The 24,377-nt window shown below is 34.0% G+C and overlaps 1 protein-coding gene across 4 annotated transcripts in view; it reads right to left on the bottom strand.

Moving 5' to 3' along the window:
- VPS13A (vacuolar protein sorting 13 homolog A) overlaps positions 1-24,377 on the bottom strand; it is a 231,975-nt gene that overhangs the window by 28,931 nt on the left and 178,667 nt on the right. For all 4 annotated transcript variants that reach the window (XM_065879497.1, XM_065879498.1, XM_065879499.1 and 1 more), the window contains 14 exons: positions 21,094-21,223; positions 13,704-13,936; positions 10,087-10,240; positions 9,428-9,574; positions 9,149-9,230; positions 8,489-8,558; positions 7,523-7,628; positions 5,103-5,216; positions 4,073-4,218; positions 2,792-2,873; positions 1,835-1,948; positions 643-718; positions 393-556; positions 34-79 (listed from right to left, as the gene is read on the bottom strand). In XM_065879497.1, coding sequence (XP_065735569.1) covers positions 34-79; positions 393-556; positions 643-718; positions 1,835-1,948; positions 2,792-2,873; positions 4,073-4,218; positions 5,103-5,216; positions 7,523-7,628; positions 8,489-8,558; positions 9,149-9,230; positions 9,428-9,574; positions 10,087-10,240; positions 13,704-13,936; positions 21,094-21,223 — 1,664 coding nt within the window. The remainder of the gene's footprint in view (positions 1-33; positions 80-392; positions 557-642; positions 719-1,834; positions 1,949-2,791; positions 2,874-4,072; positions 4,219-5,102; positions 5,217-7,522; positions 7,629-8,488; positions 8,559-9,148; positions 9,231-9,427; positions 9,575-10,086; positions 10,241-13,703; positions 13,937-21,093; positions 21,224-24,377) is intronic.

Raw genomic sequence — 24,377 nt, 5'->3', positions numbered from 1 at the left:
ATATATATCACCCAAAGGAATCACTATACTTGCCTTTGATCGGTTTTGTAACAATTCCTGTTATGCCACTTACAAAACCCTAGAGGAAAAGCACAATTGAAAATTTACAATACTTTGACATGATACCTTGAAGAACCAAGTCGGGCTAACAAAAGAAATGCAAAGATCTGCTTTCTAGATACCATAAGAATTAACATATTTCCTAAGTATTTTATTTAAACAGAATATTTCTGGAGGCTACTGACATATTTTTTATTATGTCACAACCCATTGCTCCACCAACATCCAAATAATATTTGAGTGAATGAAAGTTTTATGTCTATTTCCTTACTCACAGATCGTGGCTTTAAAAGATATTCCTAAAATGTTCACAACCATGGGAAATTTCTTACCGAAACTAATCCTTTTCCTCCACGAGTGATGCCTTCTCTAAGACCAGCTGGTTGCTTGTTCATGGCTTCTCTTCTCTTCTGTTGGTAGTCTTCATCCATAGTCATAGCTGCTACCCCTTTAGCCATAGCACTGGTGATTTTGGAGGCAGCACCAGCTAATCCACCTAGCAAAATTGTAATACCTTTAGTAAAACAAAACATATCATTACTTTCTAGCATAATCATTCTTGGTAGGCATTCTGTTTCTTACCAACAGCTCCACCAACTAGTGCTTTCAGTCCCAGTGCCATTCCTTCCACAAACTCTTCAGGACCCTGGATGGCTCCCTAAAGGGTCAAAAAAGAATAACAATAAATAAAGTTACGCTTACGTTTAAAGGTAAATTTTTTTTTGGTATATACAAGGAAAGTAGTAGTGACAAAAAGAATAAAGATGTCCCAGAGAAAGTGATATCAGAAGAAAACTTCACATTAACATAATTCTCAGATATTTCATGACATTCAAAGTACAAAAGATAAAATGTTAGAAGTTGATCCAAACTTAGAAAGGAATATGACTCTTCACCAAAGTGTACAAAAGATGCTTACTCGGAGTATATGTTATATTATGAGAAGGTAACCACAAACTACTCTATATAATATTTTAAAAAAGAAATAAAAACACTTTAATTCTTAATATTTTAGATTATAGTGTACAAAATAAATACTAGTTTTACTTTGTTTTTCATTATCTTCTATGTTTAAAAGTGAAAGTAGGAGAGTTTTGAATGTTTTGACAGAAATTTTTAAGGGACAGAGAACAATCATAATTTTTGCCATTGATTATTGTTTCACACAGTGTCAGCTTGCATGGTTATTTTTACTGTCTCACACCACTGTGCAAAGCAAGACTGTGTGTCCATGGGAATCTTCCTTCTACTATAGTACAAATTTTATCCACCTTTACTATTCCAACAGAACACTTAAAATTTGGTATTTCTTAGTAAAGTCTTAAGTTTAAGTTCTGAAGAAAAAGGTAAATATTTCTCCCAAGACTTCTCAAAAACCTCTTACCATTGTTTGCTTCAAAATAATGTCCTTTTGTTGTGTTTCCAAAAATCCATTCACAACTACAACTCAAGTTAACAACTGGGGTGATTATTATTATCATTTTTAATTGAAGTACAGTTGATTTACAATGTTGTTTTAGTTACTGGTGTATAGTAAAGTGATTCAGTTATACATATATATACACAAGTGTGTGTATATGTATGTATATATATACTTTTCATATTCTTTTCCATTATGGTTTATTACAGGATATTGAATATAGTTCCCTGTGCTATACAGTAGGGACCTTGTTGTTTATTTTACATATGGTAATTTGTGTCTGCTAACGGGATGCACTATTTATTCAAAAGTATTAGTGTGATATATTGCACAACACAAGATTAACTATTTTACCTGGTAAGGCTCATAAAAAAATGCTTCTACACCTTCAGAAAATTCTCTAATCAAGCCAAAGGGATTTCCCAAAACATCAAGTCCAAGAATGAGTACATACATCTGCTTAATGGCCTAAAAATGAAATAGAAACATTAGTCAAATCAGATTATCAGACTTAATATTTTTTCCCCTTATATTCAGTACACACATCCAGTTTTTTTTCAGGCTAACACCCTCACCACCAATTTCAGCCTAAACCATATCACCTTATTCATCAGTAGTCTTAGTTTTAAAAAGCAATTTGGTGTTAGAGTACGAGAAATAATATGACCTATTTACATAAAGTTTTAGAATATTCAAAATACTTTTACAACTATGTGTGACAGTTATTATTACTGCCACCATTTTATAGACTAGAGAAACATACAGGTCAAATGATGCCTGGAGCCATGGTGGGTAAACAGCAAAACTGGGATCCAAACCCAGACCTCTTAAGTCATGCTCAGTGATCTGTCCACCATACAACAGCTATCTCAATGCTCTATAAATTATACCACAAAATACAGGAGTCTTCAGAGGTGGACAAAAATCCACTAAAATAATATATCTGTCTGACTAAACAACTTAATTACACTAAAAATGCCCTGTGTTCATCAGTTACTTACTGATAAATAGTTTCCCTTGACCTATTCTTTTAAGTAAGTGAGCTGAATTACTTAGCTAATTATTATTTAAAGATTTACATCTAGTCCACACTGATCCAGGAAAGATTTCCGTCAAAGGCTAAAAGTAGAAAGGCAAAAAACTGAAATGGTGGTTGGGCTCAACTTCTTTCTACAATCCTGAGGGAAAAAACCATGTTTTAAAATTTTGAAACGGCTATTCCCTTCCTGGCCAAATCATTATACCTCTATAGACACATATGGCTTCACCATTTTATCACTTTGTCCCTCTGTAAAATAATCTCAGACAAACCTGTTTTGAATAGTGTCTTATTACTTCAGACTGTAGTTCAGATGTTGTATGGAACTGATAGTTGAGTTCAAAAAATGCAAGCCTGAAAAAAAAACCCACACAAAAATGTATAAATATATAGAGAAAAGGAGATTGTTTTTAATATTAATGAATGGTTTTATTTTCTTTAGAATTTTTCTCCAAAAAAATTCCTTTTAGTACATTTTCCCATACCAGTCAGAATATCCACTCCTATATACATCTCTGCATATTCTGGTCAAAGAACCCTCTTAAGAATCTGATAAAAGCTATGGATCTTATCTTCAGAAAAGCCATCAATATACACATATTTTCACAGAATTCAGGCATTTTAGAGACCCTTGGGTCCCACTCCTGGACATGAACTATATTTCTCAATTCTGCCCTATCATGGCCCACACAGAAAATGCCTGACGCACTGAGATAAATGGAAGAGGCTGCTCAAGAATGGCCAGGGTTCAGCTGCTGCAGGTCCTGCCTGATCAGCTGACAGCTGAAGAATCACCATCAGTTTATTTATAACCTATTCACAGCATATACCTGGAACCACTAATCGGGAAGTTCTATGCTAAGGATAGGACAGCAGCAAGATTAGAAATCTCATCCTACTTCTGATGTCTTCAAACTTGTGTTTTTAATTTTGACTGTTTCCTAACTTTTATCTAGATTTACAGTTATGTCTTATTAGACTCACTGATTCTTACTACTGTTCTTAATAATAGCTCTAGGTGCTATCTGCAAAGGTCATGCTCATCTAAAGTCTCCACTCAGACTCTCTGTCTCTTTGGTCAGATACTCTAATAGCTTACATTATGACTCACATTAAATTCTTGACTGTAACATTTAAACTGATCCCTTCACTTCTGCTATCATGGCATTCATTTTCTTCTAGTCACATATGCTTTGAAGAGTCTTGATCCCACAGGCCTTAAAGCAACATCTTTTAAGCACCACACATCACATCTTTGGGTATACACAGCTTCTTAGGAATCCTTCCCTAGGCCAAAAAGGCCTTATATAACACACAAACTTGCATGACCTCTGTCCCTCTTTCTTAAGGAAATTATTTAATAATTATTCTGTTACTTAATAGTTAAGGGTTACCAGGCAATATGTTTCTTAAATTATATTCCATTTAACAGCAAAAAACCATATTCAACCTATGATCTGCAATGTACTTTACATACTTTTTCACTTATAAAATTTTAATGTAAATATAAAATGGACTTTTCATCAATTTATACATTTGAATATTAAACATACTTAAAAACTACATCTTGTACATCTGTAAGAGTGGCACCAATACTCTTCAGCAAAAGATTTAAAGAATGAACTGCTACCAGTCCTTCAGGTTGTTCTGAATCTTTAGCTTCTTCACCACCTGAACTCAGTGAAACACTTAAATGCAACTAAAGAGATAAAGAAAGAAATATTTAAAGCACTTTCTTCATAATGACAGTTTTAACTCTTAAAATTCAATATAATCTTAAAGTCGCTATACCATAAATAAGATTTCAAAGTTACCTAGATTATATCAAAATTAATAACTGGAATGTTGAAAGAATTTAAAATGTAAACAGCCCTTTAAAAAATTTAAATTCAACCATGTAATGTATGATATTTAGTTCAATCCAATTCTTTTGGTAAACCTAGGAAAATATTAATCTTCATATATTTTTTAATAACATTAACAATCTAGAAGTTGAAATTGTTGAAAATTAACTCAAATATCTCCAAAAGTGAACTTTTCAACTATTAGAATTAAGTTAGCGTGGTAAAGCCAGTTAAAAAGCACTTTTGTATTATATGTATTATATATAGTATAAGTAGTTAATACGTAATTTTCTTCAAGTATTATGTAAGTTAACTCATAGAAATTTTATGTTAAGAACTTACTTTTAGTTCCATTCAATCTTCAATTTTAAAATCAAGGTTACTTTATAAATTAATTTCAAACTTATACTAATATCATACACAAAAGTTTGAAAATTGTCACTCAACACCTTCATAGATAGCAAGTTAACATAATGTTAGGTCAAGGTGTAAACATATAAACATACTGTAGGTGGCTCCACTATTATTTCCACATGATAAAAAATTATTATAAGAATAAATAATAAAAATTTAAAAGTATCATTACTTTGTTATTTACTTATATTTGTAATTGTGAAGTTATAGAACTTATATACTATTAAGAATATAATTTAAATGTTGTATTCCCCCAAACAGATCAAATCAATCTGCTATTACCAAGATCATCAAGGACAATAAAAATGACTTATTTTCCCCCTACCTTGATAGGAGATATATGAAAGTATTCATAGAGACTGACTTGTGATGAATCTCCTAATGAAACTATTTTATATTCTTCTTGGAAAGCTTCTGTATCTTTATGAAAAAGCTCAACCTATAAAGGAACATAAAATATTAAAAACATAAGGGATATTTCTGTATAAGTATTAAGCTAATAGCTCACATGCTGCAGAATACTTCCCCATAATATCCAGATTCAACATTGCTCATGATTGGGAACCTACTGCCTTAGAAGGGAAACTAACATCTCTACTGTTAGGAAAGTTCGGTCACTCACAAACTGATAAGCATATCTTCTATGTTTCCATCCAATACGTTAAAAGACACTAAGGTTTTCTTCACGTGACCATAGATTTTATTCCAAAAGGCCACTAATCCAATCCATCAACACTTTCTTAGGAATAATACAATCATAATGTACTTGCAGCTGTTTGATAAATGCATTACTGACATCTACAGAGGTCACTAATATAAATCAAAAAAGGGAAGGCACTGAAAGTAATTTTTCATGAAGTGATTAGTGCTTTCATTCTTGATAATCAACACTATTTCTTTTGCAAATGCTCACAAATCTAGTACTTCTGTGTTGAGAAACGGCCCAACATTCACATTTTAACTTATTAACAAAAACTTCAAAATGATAACCTTATTAAAAGTATATTTAGAAATTCACTTCTGGGATAATGGTGTAAGGAGATCTTTAGCTCTCCAGTGAAACTGGTAAAATTTATTTAAAAAGACAAACTTTTAAGGCCTCTATACCTAAGGGTATAACCAAATAAAACATCTATTCAAGAAAATCTATAAAAATTTGGTAGGAAAAGTGACTCTGTGGTATTTGAAAAAGGACCATTCTCTCAGTTCCCCCTCCCAACTCAGTAAGCCAGAACTCCAATCTAGACTCAGAGTTCCCTCTCTGCCCCACCTCCAACTGGAAGACTTTCATCTTGGGAGGAACAGAGGTCAGCATTTCTCATCCTGCCCCTAGCTACTAGCTGCTGAGCCTAAACTACAGGGGAAGAAGGAGCTTCCCTCTTCTGCCCAGCCTCCACTCAGAGAACAAAGGCTCTACTTGGGTGTGACACCACTGAGAATACTGAGGTCTGATCACCCTTGGCCCACCTCTAGAGCTCCAAAGCTCTGGTCCAGAGATATTGCCTGGGGGTGGGGGTGTATGTGTGTGTGGGAGTAGACTTTAAAACAGACAGCTCCTCATCTCTTCCCAAAGAAGCTGACTTCATTTACAACAAAATGTAAAGTTCAGGCCTAAGAGTGCTCTAGGAAACAGTGAATGTTGTGGTGGAAGGCAACTGGGAGGAAAATCCTTGATTCAGTGAAGATACAGGCTAAACTGTAGGCCTGTTAAGTTTCTGTGAAAGAAAGAACTGGGGAAAGAGACGGGGGTTGGAACAAATAGCAAACACTTATCTTCAAATCACTTCCTTCAAAGGAGGCCAAATTTGACTGGATTAGTCTGTAGAGCAATTTATGCCCTAAGGCATTACTGAAAAAAACCAGAGCAATCATCCAGCAATTAGCAGTTGTGATCATGGAAAGAAATGCAAAGAGCCCTGTAAAAATCACTTTTATTCCAGGGTAACTGTAGGTGTCCCAAATCTTCACCTCCCTGAGGAGTGACATCAAAGGCTTAACAATGCAGGGAAAGGTAAGGGTGGGGGTAGGGTAGACTTCAAAAAAATAATCCAGCTAGTCACTGAACTAATAAATAAACCAGTAACAATAATAAGCCTTGGAGAAAGGGGGACAAGTACCCAGCACTGTTTCAGTATACAGTTGACCCTCTGTATGCACAAGGTTCCACATCCGTGGATTCAACCAACTGTAGAATGAAAATATAAAAGAAAAAAAAAATCCAGAAAGTTCTAAAAACCAAAACTTCCATTTGCCACACCCTGGCAACAACTGACATAGCATTTACATTGTACTAGCTATTATAAGTAATCTAAAGATGCTTTAAAGTACATGGAAGATGTGTGCAGGTATATGCAAGGACATCTTACCTTTTATTTGCTTTATCCCTTTTCTCATCAAATATCCTGGCATATCCAAATTTCTAAATTATTAATCAATACAAAGGTAACCCAGAAAAATAAAATAGGAAAAAAGTGATGTAAACATGACTGATTATCCTCTGCCCCTTACTACTGGCCTAAAACCTTTCCTCCTATTTGCTAAGTCATCTTAAAAAGGTTATTTCTCTTGCTTCCAACTTCTATAATCTGAAAATGTGATATCTGCCAATGTAGAACCACGGCAGCATAATAAAAAAATTTTAATTTTTAAAACCATTTTAATACATTTAAGAATGTATAATGTTATAATTTTTTAAAGTCCTCCTCTTTCCCTAATTCTTCCCATCATATTATAAATAAGTCTTACCTCCGTTTTTTCAGTTACTTCAGCTGCTGTCATAAGTTCTGATATAGCATAGACAAACCCAAGATCTAACCTGAGATCCATTTCTTGGATCAACACTTTGAAATACCTATAATACAAGGTGAAAAACATTTAAAAATCATTGATTAACTGCATTAACAAAATTATATAGGAAAAAATATTAGATAAATATTAAAACATTGAAACTTAGGACTTTTTAGGTGAATGAATTAAAAAATGTCACGGCAACACTGTTCATAATGGCAACAAACTCATAATATGAAAATGCCTACAAAGAGGAAATCGGTAAGTAAACTGTGGTATATAGTCACACAAGAGAATACTACATGCTAGTGATAATAAATAAACTCTAGCTACATATAACAAAATAAATTGTAGTAAAAATCTGAATGAAAAAAGCAAGTCCCAGGAATATATTTAGTTAAAGAATTTTTCTTTAATTAGGAAAAATTTTGGCAAAGTAAGAAGCATAATGTTTAGGTACACATAAACAATAAAACAGTATTTTAAAAAGGGAATAAAAATAGTATTTATCTTGGTGATAGGGTGGAGGAAACAAGAAGTATGATAGTGATACACAGATGGATGTTTCTGTCAGTGTTCTATTTTTTGAACTGGGTGGTGACTGAATTGAAAATATTATTTTCTTGTTTCTAAAACAGTATGCAGTAATTATAGACAACTTAATAGAGAAAACAAATAAAAAAGAAAATAACAAAATACACACAATTCAGAAATGACTATTGTTAATACCTAGGTATAATTCATTTGGAGCTTTCTGACTCTCCAAGATTATGAAATAATTGATTTTTCCTATGACCTTTATAATTTAATATTTTACACTTAAATCTTTGACTCATCTGAAATTTATTTATTTAAGAGTACAATTAACTCATATTTAAATTAAAACATTAAATGCACACACAATAAATGTACTAAGACGCTTACTTAATACGTGATATCTGCGAACGTCCTGCAGATCTCATGACAATACAGACATCTGTAAAGGGCTTTGGTGCTGTAAAGATTAATAAATATGATTAATGATGCTTTAAACAAAAGATAAGCATTTTCTTGCAATTTAATACACATCACAGTGGACAACTAAATTATTTACTAAATCATGAGTATCAATTAAAATTACTGATATCTGTAAGATCTATCACAACCTTAATTTCAGACTCCAGGATTGTTTTTTTAATTATCTGTATTCACTCTAAGGTTAACTGATCCTTTAAATTAGTGATTTTAAACCAGAAGTATGCATTAGAATCATTAGGAAGTCTTTGTGAAAACAGATTCAGGGTCTTATCTTTTTATTCAAAGGTTCTAGTGGCTTCTAAATTAGGGGTTTACAAATTAGTAATTTTTTTTTAAATTAATGTCTCTAAACATTATATATATATTTCTAAATAATCTTTTCTTCAGTATTCACTCAGTTTTATTGAAGTTAGTTGAGTACTTCCTGGTTTTTTTTCAAGCTGTTTAATTTTCCAGTGATCCTATAGACACTAAACTTGAGAATGGTTTCACTTCATATTTTTAAAGTAAAAGAAACCAAATAGCTAATACAACCATTTTTATGGCAATGTAAAAATACAAACAAACCTGAATCCATGGTGACCGACTTAGGAGGTTTAATGGGGTAAAATACAAATGGAAATATAGCACCATGTATCTGGTTTTGGATCTAAGAAAACAAACAACAGGTCAGTATATTAATATGTTAATTATAGAACCTGACTGGAATAACAAAATTTAAGAAGTACAAGGAATCAAAAACTCTAGTCCAACAATGAAACTTAAGTACTAGACAAAACAGACTATGCGAATACATTTATTGCCATATTCCTTTAGAATATAATTTGACTGTCTTTTCAAACTCACCTGTATTCTGTAAATTTGAATTCTAAATGATGATTGATGTGCAGATGTGCTATATTCTACTTTTAACGCTGGAAGGTAATTTCTTCTTATAGCTATTACATGTGGCTGCAGAATTTTCATGTTAGTACCACTAGGTGTGAAGCGAACCTGAAAAATATGCCCACACACACACACAAACACATGGAATTTCTCTTTATTTATTAATTGATTAAAATTAGAAATCTGTATCAAAAAACTTTAAACATAATATTAAATAGTAGGCTAAATATTTGATGAGATTTTGACTGAGATCTTTATACTCCATATCCATACAATTCACAGAAATATTCACATAATCCTTATAACTTGGTTTTATCACTTTTTATATAACTTTACTAAAATTTATCAAAAAAATAAAGCGATAAAAGAAAAAACAGTTTTAAAAATAAAATAAAGCAACTTATTGCCTTCTTGTTAACCAAGGAGTAGATCATTAGCGGCTTAATAAAGTCTGAATCTTGATACAGAGAACTATCCCTTTAAAATATTCTATATAAAGTATGTATAATAGGATTGATTGTTTTGTAAGCAAACTAGTCTCTCCTTAAAAACTAACTTGTGATTCATCTAATTACAACAGATAAAAATTAAAACTTCATATCAGTACTTAAAAATATTACCGGAATGTTAGTGTCCAACTCAATAACCTTATCTTCTGATGGTGAAGATTCAGTATATTCCTTAAATTCTTTCTCTAACTTCTCAGTGTGCTTTACACTCATTGGCTTCCATCTTGCCTTCTTCTTGGGTTTTGTCTCCCAAACCACATCAGAACTTATATATGAAAGCAAAAATCATGGTACTAATTTATAAACATTTTCATTTTATCTGGTTTATTACATGAATTACCATTACTGAAAAACCTTCAGTAAATTTTTGCAATATCCCTAGTTGTAAGCAAGCACATTACAAGTTTAAAAACATGAATTCATTCAACCAGTACTTATTAAACTCCTATTTAGGCACTATTCTAGGTGGCAGGGAGATTATCAGTGAACATTTCTGCCATTTTGGAGCTTTCTTTTACCTGAGGAGTGATAGACAATAAATAGTGAATTAGCATCTTTTAATATATTAGGAGGTGAAAATGCTTTTGAAAGAAGAAAAAGTAGACGGGGTAAACTGGATGTGGAGTACGGGGATATGCAAAGTGGCAGGGGTTGCAGCATCAGAAAAGAGTGGCCACCAGAGGTGTCATTAAGAAGGCGAGATTTCAACAGTCTTAAAGAAGATGAGGGAGTTATCCAGCACAGAAGAGAAGAACAACATTTCAGGTAGAGAGACAAGCTAGAGCAAAGACTCCAAGCAGAGCATGCCTGTAGTCGTCCAGGTAGAAGAGCAAGGAGGCTGGCAAGCCTGGAACACATTAAGAGTAGAAGATGAAGTAAGACAGATAATGAGAGGTAAAATAACGTAAAGCCTTGAGGATACTGTAAAGACTCCGAGTTTTATTCTGAGATGAGGACCCACTGAAAGATTATGAGAAGATAATCAGCCACATTAGTCTGACTTAAGGTTTAAGAATGTACTATGTGTTGGAGTGGGAAGAAAGAAAAAAAAGTGATGAAGACTAGAACAGGAAAACTTGTTAGGAATGTAATGTAGTAAGCCAGGAGAAAAACGGTGATGGCTCTTCCTGCGGTGGTCTAAGAGTGAGGCAGTACAAAGTGGTCAGATTCTACGTGTGTTTTGAAGCTAGATCCAAAACACTACTTTTAGATGGATTAGACGTGGGGTGTAAGATAAAGAGAGGAATCAAAGATGATTCCAAAGTTTTTGGCCTGAGCAGCTGGAAGAACGTAGTTGTCATTAACTCCAGTGGGAAAGCAGGTTTTGGTAGAAGGAGATCAGGAGTTTGGTTTTACATACTACAAAGCTTAAGAAGTCTCTCAGATACCTGAGTAAAGATTTTATGTAAGTCGTTGGATAGATAAGTCTGGAGTTCAGGACAAAAGTCTGGCTGAAGATATATTTTTAGAAGTTTTGGGCATATATATGGTATTTGAAATCAAAACTGAAACAGAGAAGAGGACTAAGGTCTGAGAGCCTCAAGGTACCCAATATTAAGCAGTTGAGAAAAAGACAAGCAAGCAACAAGTAAGAATAAGAAATGTTGGAACAGAAAGAAAAACCAAGGTGGTGAGATATCCTGGATGTAACATCAAGGACACTGTATCAAGAAGGGATCTGTGTTAAATGTTATAAACATAATCAATACAAAGACTGGTAATTGTACACTGGACCTGGCAATACTTAGGTCTCTGGTGATCTTACCAAGACCAGTTTCATGGTATACTGAAAGCAAAAACCTGTTTGGAATAGTTAAAAGAAAAATGCGTAAAAAAAGAATTGGAGATAGTGAATGTATCTTCTGTTATAGATTAACACTTCTAAGGGGTTTGGCTATAACGTAAAGCAAAGAAATGTGCAGTAGGTAGCAGGAAAAGTGGGTCCAAGAGAATTTGTTTTTAGTTGAAAGAAATTACACTGGTTGGAACAATTCAATAGAGAGCCAAAAATTATTGAGGTAGGAGAAAAAAAGAAGAGAATTGCTGGATCAATGTCTCAAGAGGCAAGAGTGAATGAAATATAGTGCAAAAGTAGAAACGTATGTTTAAATAGGAGCACATACAATGTATCTATGATAACTAGGAAATGTGCCACTGCAATATGTAGGTAAAAAATATTGGTGCGTAGGAAGCTGAGATATTGGGAGTGGGTCTTTGGATGTTCCCTTTTGATTGTGTCAGTTTACTTGGTGAAGTAAGATGCAAGGCAGTGAGCTGAGAGAGAATGGAGGTTTAAAAAGAGATAAAGTGTGAAACAGTAATCTAGGAGAGACAGTGAATGGAACAAATCTAATTTACTAAAAAATTGCTATAAGACTTAAATGCAGAATTTAAAAATCTTTCCACATTCTAAAATTACTTCACTTGTTTTGCTTACTGAAGTATGTAAGTTATCTAATTTTATTTATGCTATTTGTTTATTCCTTCTAAAATTTATGTTCACTTAATAAACAGAAAGGTAGAAACCATGTATTAATCCCCTTTGCATTCACATCATTTAGCATAGGAGATAGCACATATCAGGTTTCACAGGCTTAAAATCTGTTATCTATTAGACATTTTAATTTAAGTAATAAACATATTTTTGAGAACAAAAAAAATTTCTAAGAAAATAGTTTTAACATGCCTTTTTATTTATTTATTCATTTGGCCACGCCGAGTGGCATGCAGGATCTTAGTTCCCTGACCAGGGATTGAACCCGTGCCCCCTGCAGAGGAAGTACAGAGTCCTAACCACTGGACTGCCAGGGAATTCCCTTTAATATGACTTTTTAAATGGCATGGATAGCATTCAAGGAGAAGTCAGGGGCATTTCTAGATGAATTTATATAGAAAAACAAAGTCAAATCTGTATCATATACCTTTAATTTATATATTTATTTGAGAGTTTAACTCAAGTAAAGGATTAAAACTACATTATCCTTGTTATACAGACTGCAATATAGAAACGCTCTCAAATTTGGCAGTAATATACATAAATTAATTTTAAGTGTTTATAAACAGGAATATTAAGTGCAAAAGGGAAAGAGTTTTACTGGTGATGACTTATGTGGGAAATGGTAAATACAGTATTATCTTATTAGATCTTAAAGTGCCAAGGTCAAAGTAGAAAGTGATTAGAAAGTGAAATGTACAGTGTGGGGAATATAGTTAATAATAATATAATATCTTCGTATGGTGACACATGGTAACTAGACTTATTGTGATCACTGTAATGAACAGAAATACTGAATCACTATGTTATGTACCAGGAACTAACACAGTGTTGCAGATCAAATGTACTTCAAAAACAAACAAACAAACTCATAGAAAAAGATTAGATTTGTGGTGTACCCTGCACTGTGGTAGGCGGTAATGAACAGTTAAACATTTCCTTATGACATATTAAAGAAAGAAAATATACCTTTGATAAGTTGAATAAATCTAATTTTTAGAGAGCTGGGAAAATCAACAACATGATGAGATAAATTTGATTTTTGGTATGTCTTTATCTCAAAAGGCAAAAAAAAAAAGCATCAAAGCACTTTTAAATTAGCATTACCTCAGATTAGTATCAATGAATAGTCAAAACAGAAAATTTAAACTAACTCATTTTAGATTTTACGATCACCACTCTTAATGATTAAGAACTGAGCACTTAAATGTATCCAAATTTTAACGCATCTAACCTTGTAATGCCAATATAGGCTACTTCTTGCTTTGTATAATTGTTGACAAGAGAAATTCCAACATCTTGTAATGCCAACACAATTTCTTGCTCTGCTAACTCTGCTTTCTCACTTTCATATGTCACTTTAAATACCCTTGGATCTTCAGTGAATAAAATAATGCGTTGTAAGCCTTCAAAGAATGAAACTAAATAAATGGTCTTTTCCTCCAGATTTATAGGTGTCATCATATCCTGAAACAAAATCATCAAAAAAATTAAATAATTAGAGTTTGGTCACATCCAACATAAAATCTAGATTCCACATTTGAAAAATGAGAATAGTAATGGCACTTCGTTCCCAGGGTTGAACAAAATAAATTTGTAATTGTATAACATTTGGAAATTTACATAATTAAAATCAGTTGATGACAGCTTCTGCCATCATCATTATGAAGTCAGGAAGACAGGTCAACTGTTCTTTTAATACCATAGTAAAATCTAATTAAATAGTCTTCCTTTCTAGGCTAATCAATAACACAAAATTTTATTTTCTCTGATTTATTATAAGACTAATCAATGTGTTATGCATTAAAAGTTGTTCAGTCAGAAATTCATATTTCCTTGTAGAGCTGATCTAAATAAGATAAAGAATATCTGACACCTCAGTTGCATGCTCTACAAAGCACAAATACTACAGGGTTAATTCTGCAGGAAGCCTTTATATATAAGTATTGTGCTGATATCAGGGTCTTCAGTTTCAATAATTAACTTCTAATAATTAACTGTCAGCAATGAATTTCTAGTTAAGTGAACACTCTGATTAACAGGAAATTATAATATATAGTACACATTCACGTTATAATCCACTAAAATTAAAAATGAGTTGTTACCACAGTCATGTTACTTATAACACTTTCTAAAATAAAATACATAGTACTAAAACTACATTAAGATATAAATAAACTAATTTCCAAATAATTCTGAAGTTTTTCTAATATTTACACTGGATTACAGATTTACCTTTATAAACGATCTATCATTTTGATATAAATATTATGCTATAAATATGCAAAAGTACTAATCAACAGGTCAAATATTTGATTATTTTTATATTAAAATGAAGTCTTTTTTCCTGAATAAATCTAATAATCATGAATTTAAAAAATAAAGTTAGGCCCATTATGGGCAGCCCTCTCAAATACATTCAAAGAACACTGGATTCCACAAGAGCAACACTGAAAGGACAATGAAAAAATACCATCAATATGCTAAGAGAAAACAATTCAGAACCCAGAATTCCTTACTCAGCAAAAATATCCTTCAGTGAAGAAAAGTATAGGAAACAAAGATGCCTAAAGACAAATGAAAACTACTAAATATCATCATCAACAGAGACTCACTCAAGGAAATTCTATAGGAGGAATTAAACACTGGCAAAAGGAAAGTGATCCAAGGTGAGTGTCTGAAGCAAGAAAGGAATGTTATGTAAATAAAATAGTACTTATGTGGGAGAAAACATTTTACAAAATTCAATATCCAGGCATAATAAAAATTTTTGGCAAACAAAGACTAGATGAGAAGTTGTTTAACCTCTTATCAAACCCCCGAAACAAACACACACACCAGACTTTGGCAAAGATCCCACTTAAAGGTAAATATTGAAGTTATATAACTTGAGACCAGAAATAAGGCAAAGACATGTGTTAATATCAGTTTTATTGAACAGTATATAGAGATGCTAGCCAGTCCAGTAAGGCAAAAAGAAATTAAAGATGAAAGGACTGAAAAGGAGAAAACAAAACTCTCATTATTTCTAAGTGTCATGATTGTCCATACGGAAAAATAAAAAACAAATAATCAATATTAATAAGAGAATTCAGTGAATTTTCTGGATAAAAAAATCAACACACAAAATGCCATTACACTCCCCTACGCTAACAAGCTTAATTTAAAAAAGATACCCGGGGTTTCTGCTCTGGTAACTGATGACTAGGTGGTCCTGGACCAACACTCTTCCTAACAGCAAAAGCTGGACAAAATCTAAAAAGGAAAAATATGTGTTTGAAAAGACAGAAAAGTTACCAAGGTAGTGAGAATGGGGCCAAGATCTGAGAGAGAAAGAAAGCCAATAAAAGTGAACTTTGTATTCAGAGTTCACAAGTGCCAGTTCTAAAAGTAGAAGCAAACACTGAGAGCTTAAAAAAAACATTAAAATTGGGAGTCTCATGTTTGGAAGGACCAAAACTGGAGTGCAGGGCATACCAAAAAGAATGGTCAACAGCTTAGGCTTTTAGTTGAGTCCCCAAAGGGCGATTCTTTAGGTGCCAGGGTAAACTGGAAATACACAAGTCCTCACAAGGACTGAAGACCAGGTTCAAATAATTTCAGTCCCCATTAAGGTACTCTCCCCCTAGACTAGCTACCTTACAAAGGTAAAATCACATGTTTTTAAGAGAAAGGGAACATCATATGGAGCCTCGAATTACCTTTAACATTTTTCATATACTATGGCCGGCACACAGGCAAAAATAAACATGCATAAAGTATGGATTTGAGTGAAAAACAAGAAAAAAAGAAAATATAAAAATATCCATATGAAATCTAGATATTGAAATTGTCAGATAGGCTTCAAAGTAGTTATGATCAAAACATTCAAGAAATTATGTAACAAGACAGAATTTTGGAACAAAAACTTCTACAACAGAAGTCTTAGAACTCATCATTTCAATAACTAATATTAAGAACTCCATGGATGATTTTAAGAGCAGATTAGATACAGCGAGAGAAGTATAGTGAAAAATAGGTAAGAAAATATCCTTACTGAAGGAAGGAGAGAAAAAGATGAAACAATACAGAACAACACATAAAAGTCGTCAGACATGATGAAAAGTCTAACATTTATGTAATAGTGAATTCCAAAGATAAAGAGAAAAAAAGAGGTGCCAACCCTGAAATTTGATATCCAGCAGAAATACTCCACTAAAAACAGGGCAAAATAAAGACATGTCCAGAATGAAACTGATAGAAAACTCATCAGCTGCAGACTCTGATAAATGGAATACTGGCTGCCATATCAGTAAACAAGGATGTTACAGTCATCAGCTATTGTAGCTACAGCCTATGGTGAGCAGGCGAGCCCTGAGGAAACTCACGAAGAATACCTGCCATCTAGCAGCCATCGGACTGCAGCCACTCCCCACGGTGAGCCCTGAGGAAACTCAGGATGTGAAAACACAGGATACTGGCCCGAGATAGCTGAGGTGCACATTAAAGGAATGATTTCAGTGAGCCCAGACTCTTGCATCTTCCTATACACAGAAAAGTGCTAAGTTCCTTAACTTGGGATATCTGGTTTTCTTTAATTAACAATAATCTTTTGATGTTCCTGACTACCGGCCCTTTGTTGTAAAACTTCTATATAACCTGGCTTCCCCTATTGCCTCCTCGGAGCTGTTCTCTCAGGGTTACTCGAGATGCTGCCTCCCGGGCTCGAAGTCCTAAAAGCTCCCACCCAATAAAACATAACTCTCAACTTTTAGGTTATAAATAATTTTTTAGTCAACAACTCACACTAAAAAAATAGTAAAGAGAAGAAAAATGAACCCAAACAGAAGTATGGAGATGCAGGCAGAAATGAGAAGTGGCAAAAGGAGAAATATGTGGGTTAATTTAAATGGAATACTAATTGTAGAAAGCAGTAATAATACTTCTTATGGGAGTTAACCTATTTAGAAATAAATCACACGACAATATTACATAAGACAGAAGGAGTAAATGGAGTTAAAGAGTTCTAAAGTCCTCACATTACTGGGAAAGTGGTACAAGTACTAATTTACAGCAGGTTTTAATAAGTCAAGAATGAATGCTGTAATACAGTAGGAAGCTAAAGCTTTAGGCTTCTGTTAATGTGATGATCTTTTTGTGTCCCTTGCAGAAAACCTACAAGCTATGCTCATGGGGTGTTATAAGAGATATCTGCTACTGTGGGGTAGGGCTTCTAGGTCAAGGGGGCTCATAACACACCCAGTGAGCTTTGTTTTCCCTCACATCAAAGCTGTTGTTTGAAGTGACCAAAGAGAATACCTCCTAAACTTGTCTGATGCTCCCTGCTGGTATGCTATGTTTCCTGGCCTGTATCCACCCAAGCAGGCAGTTGTAAACTGTGGCCTATGATAGTTTTGTAAGTCTGAATGTTTAAGCCTAAAAAGATACTGTGGTGGGCACTGTAATATTACATACTGATAAAAGAATCAATTTAACAAAAAGACATAACAATTCTTAATTTGTATCTACCTAATCACATAGTTTCAAAATATAAGAGCCCAAATTAACAAAACCAAAAAAGGAATGTGTAAATACACGATTTTAACCACCACTCTCCAAGTAACAGAACAAGCAAACAAAAAATTTAATGAGATAGATTTAAACAATTCAACAAAACTTGAATAAATCAACATATATATGTAACAGGGAACAGCCGATTTTGACTCCATGTGGATCTCTTTCTTTGACTTTAACCTTTGCTTTTTGTTGCTTTTGTTATTATAATCATACATAATGGCCTGCCTCAGGGAACCCTGCCTCTCTGCCTGAACCTTAAACTAAAGTACCTCTGTTCAGCTCACAGGGAGACAATCTGACCCTGCCCACCTGTGACTGGCTGCAGAAAAGAAGAAACTAACACATTCCCTCCCCAATGAAGGCCACTGTGAGGAGATGTTTTGCAAGATAAATGGGCTTTTTACTTTAGTTCCTATTCTCCTCCCCTTCTCTGTTCTATAAAAGAAACTGGCATCCAGATCCCAACAAGATGGTTTTTTGGGCCACTAGTCCGCCATCTTCTCAGTCTGCTGGCTTTCTGAATAAAGTCGTTATTCCTTGCCTAAACACCTCCCAGGGCTTCCCTGGTGGTGCAGTGGTTGAGAATCTGCCTGCCAATGCAGGGGACACAGGTTTGAGCCCTGGTCTGGGAAGATCCCACATGCCGCGGAGCAACTAAGCCCGTGAGCCACAGCTACTGAGCCTGAGCGTCTGGAGCCTGTGCTCCGCAACAAGAGAGGCCGTGACAATGAGAGGCCCGAGCACCGCAATGAAGAGTGGCCCCCGCTCACCGCAACTAGAGAAAGCCCCTGCACAGAAACGAAGAGCCAACACAGCCATAAATAAATAAATAAATAAATAAATTTATAAACACCTCTCAATTTACTGGCCTGTCATGTGGCGAGCAGAGCGAGCTTGGACCTGGTAACACATAGAATACTGTAACCAACAACTACAGAATACATATTTTTTTCAAATACACATAAAATATTTACAAAAATTGACCACATGCTGGCCTACAAAGTCAATTTCAATAAATTCCAAAAAATTGAATCAGAGTATGTTCTCTAGTCACAGTGGGATTAAGTTAGAAATAAACAAACAAAACTAGAAAATACTTCTGAAAAGTGATAACCTAAGTAACCATGAAGCCAAAATATAAAAATAAGTCACAATGAAATTTAGAAAATATTTTTAACTAAAAAATAAGTAACATAAAACACAGGAAAATTTGTGAGATAAAATTAATACTGTTTTTGGTAGGAAGTTCGTGACTTTAAGTGATTTGAAATAAGAAGTGAAGAAAGCCTAAAAAGCAATGATCTAAGTATCTGCTATGAACTCATTTGCCCCCTCCCGCAATTCACATGCTAACGTCTCAACTTCCAATGTGACTGTGTTAGGACATAGGGCCTTTATGGAGGTTATTAAGGTTAAATGACATCCTGGGGGAGGGGGAAGGTGTAAATAGGGTTCTGATCCAACAGTATTAGTTTCCTTATAAGAGATACCAGAGGGCTCGCTCATTCTCTCTTTGCCATGTGAGGACACAGCAAGAAGGCAGTCATCTGCAAGCCACGAAGAGGCCTCACCAGATTCACCAGAACCTGACCATGCTGGCACTCTGATCTCAAGCTTCTAGCCTCCAGAACCATTAGAAATAAATTTCCATTGTTTAAGTCATCCAGTCTAAGGTATTTTGTTATGGCACCCTGAGCAGACTAATACAATATCTATTTCAAGAGTTTAGAAGAAACTTATCAAATTAAAACAGAAGAAAGGTGAAAGAATATAGATTAGAGCAGAAACAGGTGAAAATGATAACAAATGTACAAAAGAGATCATCAAAAGAGCAAATTGATGGTTTTCTGACAGACAAAGCTAAACTGAAACTAATTAAACTAATAAAATCTCAGCAAAACTTATCAGGAAAAAAGGAATGAAGGGACAAATAGTCTATGCTAGGAATGAAAAGGAGAATCATCCGCATAAATATTAAAAGATAAAAAGGTGGATATTATGAAAACATTTATATCAATATATTAGAAAAGAGATGAAATAAAAGCATTCTTAGAAAACCTCTTACCAAAATGACACAAGTAGAAATAGAAAGCTGAACTGCCCTATATTTAATAATAAAATAGCATTCATAATTTAAAACCTTCCTACAAAGACTACTGCAGGTTAAGATGGCTTGGCTTCACTGGTGAATTCTATCAAATATTCCAAACATTCTAGAAATCATACCCATCTTACATAAGCTCTTCCAGAAAACAGGAAAATCATAGATATTTCCCAGCATGTATTAGAATGACCTTAACATCAAAATCTGGTTAGGACATTACAAGGCAGGAAAGTTACAGCCCAACTTCTCTCATGAATACAAGCAAAAGTCTTAAACAAAGCATTAGCAAGTCAATTCCAAAAATACAAGGTTGGTCTAATATTAAAAAACCAACCAAATAAGACAAAGCCCAGATTACATATAATCATCTCAAAAGATTACAAAAAGTCATAAAAATTAATAAAAGTTCAATACTCATTTGATAAGAGAAATAATAACTAGTGGCAAGAAAAAAGACACTGGAATAGGGAACAAATTAAGATAAAATTTGAAAGACCAATAAAACTTTAACAAAACAATTACTGAAAGTCATTTAATATGTTACTGCAGAATGTTTATACCTAACTTTATTATTATAAAAAACAACAGTTTGCCATCCAGAGATAAATTCTTTCATTAATAGATCCCTAAATATCCTTCACAGAAGTTAAATTGACTTGGGATGACTTTCAATGCAAAGAATGTATTTATATTGGTTTATAAATTGAATGCTGAAAATACCTAAGTTTACCCTTTATAACATAATAGAAGCAAATAAAAAGGCAGACAAAATAAGACTGTTTCCAGTTTTAAACATTTCTGGTTAAGTTAAAGTTTGAATACTGTTTTAAAAATCTTTCGCAGTTTTTAAGAAGTGGAAACACAAAAGAGTCCTCAAAACTAGTAAGGCTGAAAGAGAGTAACTTAAAAAATAAATAAATAAAAGACTTCTGAGAACACCATAATAAATCAATCCAGTACATACATCCTTTTGTGTTACTTCACCGTGGCTTTCTCCACATCTCCACTTCAGCTTTCTAGAGCCCGCTGGATCAGCCCACGTGTAAAGAATTGCTTTTCCAGGAGGGAGGGAATCTTCTATTTCACAGAGGGAACTGACATAAATAGTAAAAAAATATGCATTAAAGTAAGTGCAAGTATACAATTATTTAAAGAATCCAAAATAATACTTCATTAATTCTGAGTCCGTTAATTGAGATTTGTGATAGTTCTGATTAAGAGTAGCCTGAAAATTTTCCTCAGGCTTCCTTGGTGGCGCAGTGGTTGAGAGTCCGCCTGCCGATGCAGGGGACATGGGTTTGTGCCCCGGTCCGGGAGTATCCCACATGCCGCGGAGTGGCTGGGCCCGTGAGCCATGGCCGCTGGGCCTACGCATCTGGAGCCTGTGCTCCATGGCGGGAGATGCCACAACAGTGAGAGGCCCGCATACCGCAAAAAAAAAAAAAAAAAAAAAAAGAGTAGACTGAAAATTTTCCTTATACAATAAAAAAGTGGTTTTCTGAGAAAATAATGAGAATATTTCAAGGGAAATATTTGTCCTATTTAGGAAATAAATATCTCCAGGTTGCTGAAACTACTTTGCGAACTTTTGTTTTAATACAAATTAATTATAAAAGAAAATTATTCCACTTACTTTATCTTATCTATACCAAATCTAAGAGAATTTAATTGGTAACCCTTTCCAAAGTATTGTTTTTACTGTGGCAAAGACAATACAGCTCAATTATTTCTAAAAACCATAAGACATGGGATACAAATCTAAGAAACTCAGTCAACTCATAAAACGATTCCCCAAAAGAAAACGGAGAAGCTACAAACCAAAGAAATAATAAAATATAACTTTTCTGAGCTGAAGAAGCTGACTCTGCAGATTAGACTTCATTGCGTATCAGACTAAATTAATGGAAACAGAATATCATCCTAGATAGAGCTTTGTAAAATGTTCAAATTTTAAGAAAATAGAGGAAAACCTGCCTATAAACATCTAGGACAATCACAGTTACCCATGAAGAAATAAAAGTAAGACTGTTCTTACACTTTTCTGTAATACTGAATGCCAGAAAACAATGGAGCAGTGGCCACACAATTTTGAGGCAAGAAGTTATGACTTAAAATTTTCTGTCAAGTTGTTAATTTGCAAGAGAAAGACATTTTCAAATAAGCAATAGCATAACCTATTATCCACAAACCCTTACTTTTTCCAACCAAGCCAGAGATGACTAAAAATAAAATTTTAAGAACTAGGATGTAGAAATATTAAACAACTAAACCAGTCAAATAAATTAACTTGTTGTTTATATGCTATGAATCAATGCAAATACCTTCAAGAACATATTTTTGAAAAACTAACCATTTTATATTCATCTGGGTCAAAAATCCCAAATTATATTGATAAGAAACTGAGAATTTGGAAAGAGAAATTAAAGATGTCAACTACTCCAAATTTTTCATGGATGAATTAGCAGATAACTGTTTCACTCTCAAAATTTAAAATGCATCAAAATCGGGACTTCCCTGGTGGTCCAGTGGTTAAGAATCTGCCTTCCACTGCAGGGGACATGGGTTCGATCCCTGGTCGGGCAACTAGGATCCCACATGCTGCAGGGCATCTAAGCCCACACGCTGCAACTACTGAGCCCACACACTCTAGAGCCTGTGCATCACAACTAGAGAGCCTGTGTGCCGCAACTATTGAGCCTGCATACTCTGGAGCCGGTGTGACATTACTAGAGAAAAGCCCACGTGCCGCGACAAAGAGCCTGCACGCTGCAACTAAGACCTGATGCAGTAAAATAAAATAAAATAAAATAAAGTAAAATATGCATCAAAATCTCCAAGAACACAAAATAATTATCTACAAGAGAAACAAAATGTATATTTTCCAAATCATCCTTAGAAGAAAATAATCCATATTACCAAAAAGTATGGCAAGGAATTATAAATTAGTTGTTATAAGAATTACAAATGGGTTCAACATTTTTTTTTTTGGGTTCAACATTTTTATTAAAAGACAAACAGGTTCTAACATTATAAAACTGGAAATAAATTCTCAACAACAGAAGAACATTTGATTATAGTGCATCTAAATGATGGAATATCATGCATTCATTGAAAATTGTGTTTTTGAAGCAAATTTACATGCTCACAATAGCTGTTAAAAACAAGAGATTCAGAAATATAAACAGACAAAGAGCAATAGTAAAAAAAATAACTGAATCAAAATGCTGACAGTGTTGGGATTCCAGGGATTATGTTTTTCTTTTCACAGTTTTCCTACAGAATTTTAAAAAATAATGGACAGTTGTTATTTTTATATGTAGGAAACAATTAAAAACCATATTAACAACAACAAAAAAGCCAAGGGTAGGGAAGGCAGAGGAAACAAAAGCCCTATATTCCTTATTTTTCTATGAAAAAATATCAAATGTAACCGTGTTGATCAGATAAATTTGGTTTAAAAATATTTAGAAATGCTTTAATTCATATAAATTTTAATCTATTTAATTCACTGCAGAATATTCCTCATGAAAAAATTCATCTCAAATTTATCTCAGGAGGGCTTCCCTGGTGGTGCAGCGGTTGAGAGTCCGCCTGCCAACATGGGGGACACGGGTTCGTGCCCCGGTCCGGGAAGATCCCACATGCCGCGGAGCGGCTGGGCCCCGTGAGCCATGGCCGCTGAGCCTGTGCGTCCGGAGCCTGTGCTCCGCAACGGGAGAGGCCACAACAGTGAGAGGCCCGCGTACCACAAAAAAAAAAAAAAAAATTTATCTCAGGAAATTCAAAGAAAATAAAAAGTAACCAGAGTCCTCAGAATGTTAACTATATATGTGTACAAGTCTTAACCTCACAAGAAAATTACAACACAATGTGACAAACACTTTAATCTATATATTAATTTTATAAATTTCCATTAAAACTGTAATTTTTAAGTTTCAGAATTTCTACACAGGATCACATTCTAGTTTCTCCCTTATCCCTTACTTTTACAACTGTAACAATGAAGTAGATAAAATTTCTAGACACTTTATATCTGAAATGTACTATAAAGAAGAGTGCAAAGTCAAGGCTGAGCCTGTGCGTCCGGAGCCTGTGCTCCGCAACGGGAGAGGCCACAACAGTGAGAGGCCCATATACCACAAAAAAAAAAAAAAGGGAACCCTTGTGTATTGTTGGTGGAAATGTAAATTGGTGCAGCCACTATGGAAAATAGTATGGAGGTTTCTCAAAAAACTAAAAACAGAACAT

This window comes from Phocoena phocoena, chromosome 6, assembly GCF_963924675.1.
Source record: "Phocoena phocoena chromosome 6, mPhoPho1.1, whole genome shotgun sequence".
Lineage (NCBI taxonomy): Eukaryota > Metazoa > Chordata > Mammalia > Artiodactyla > Phocoenidae > Phocoena > Phocoena phocoena.
Note: the sequence above shows the minus strand (reverse complement) of the source record. Positions and strands in the feature narration are given on the sequence as shown.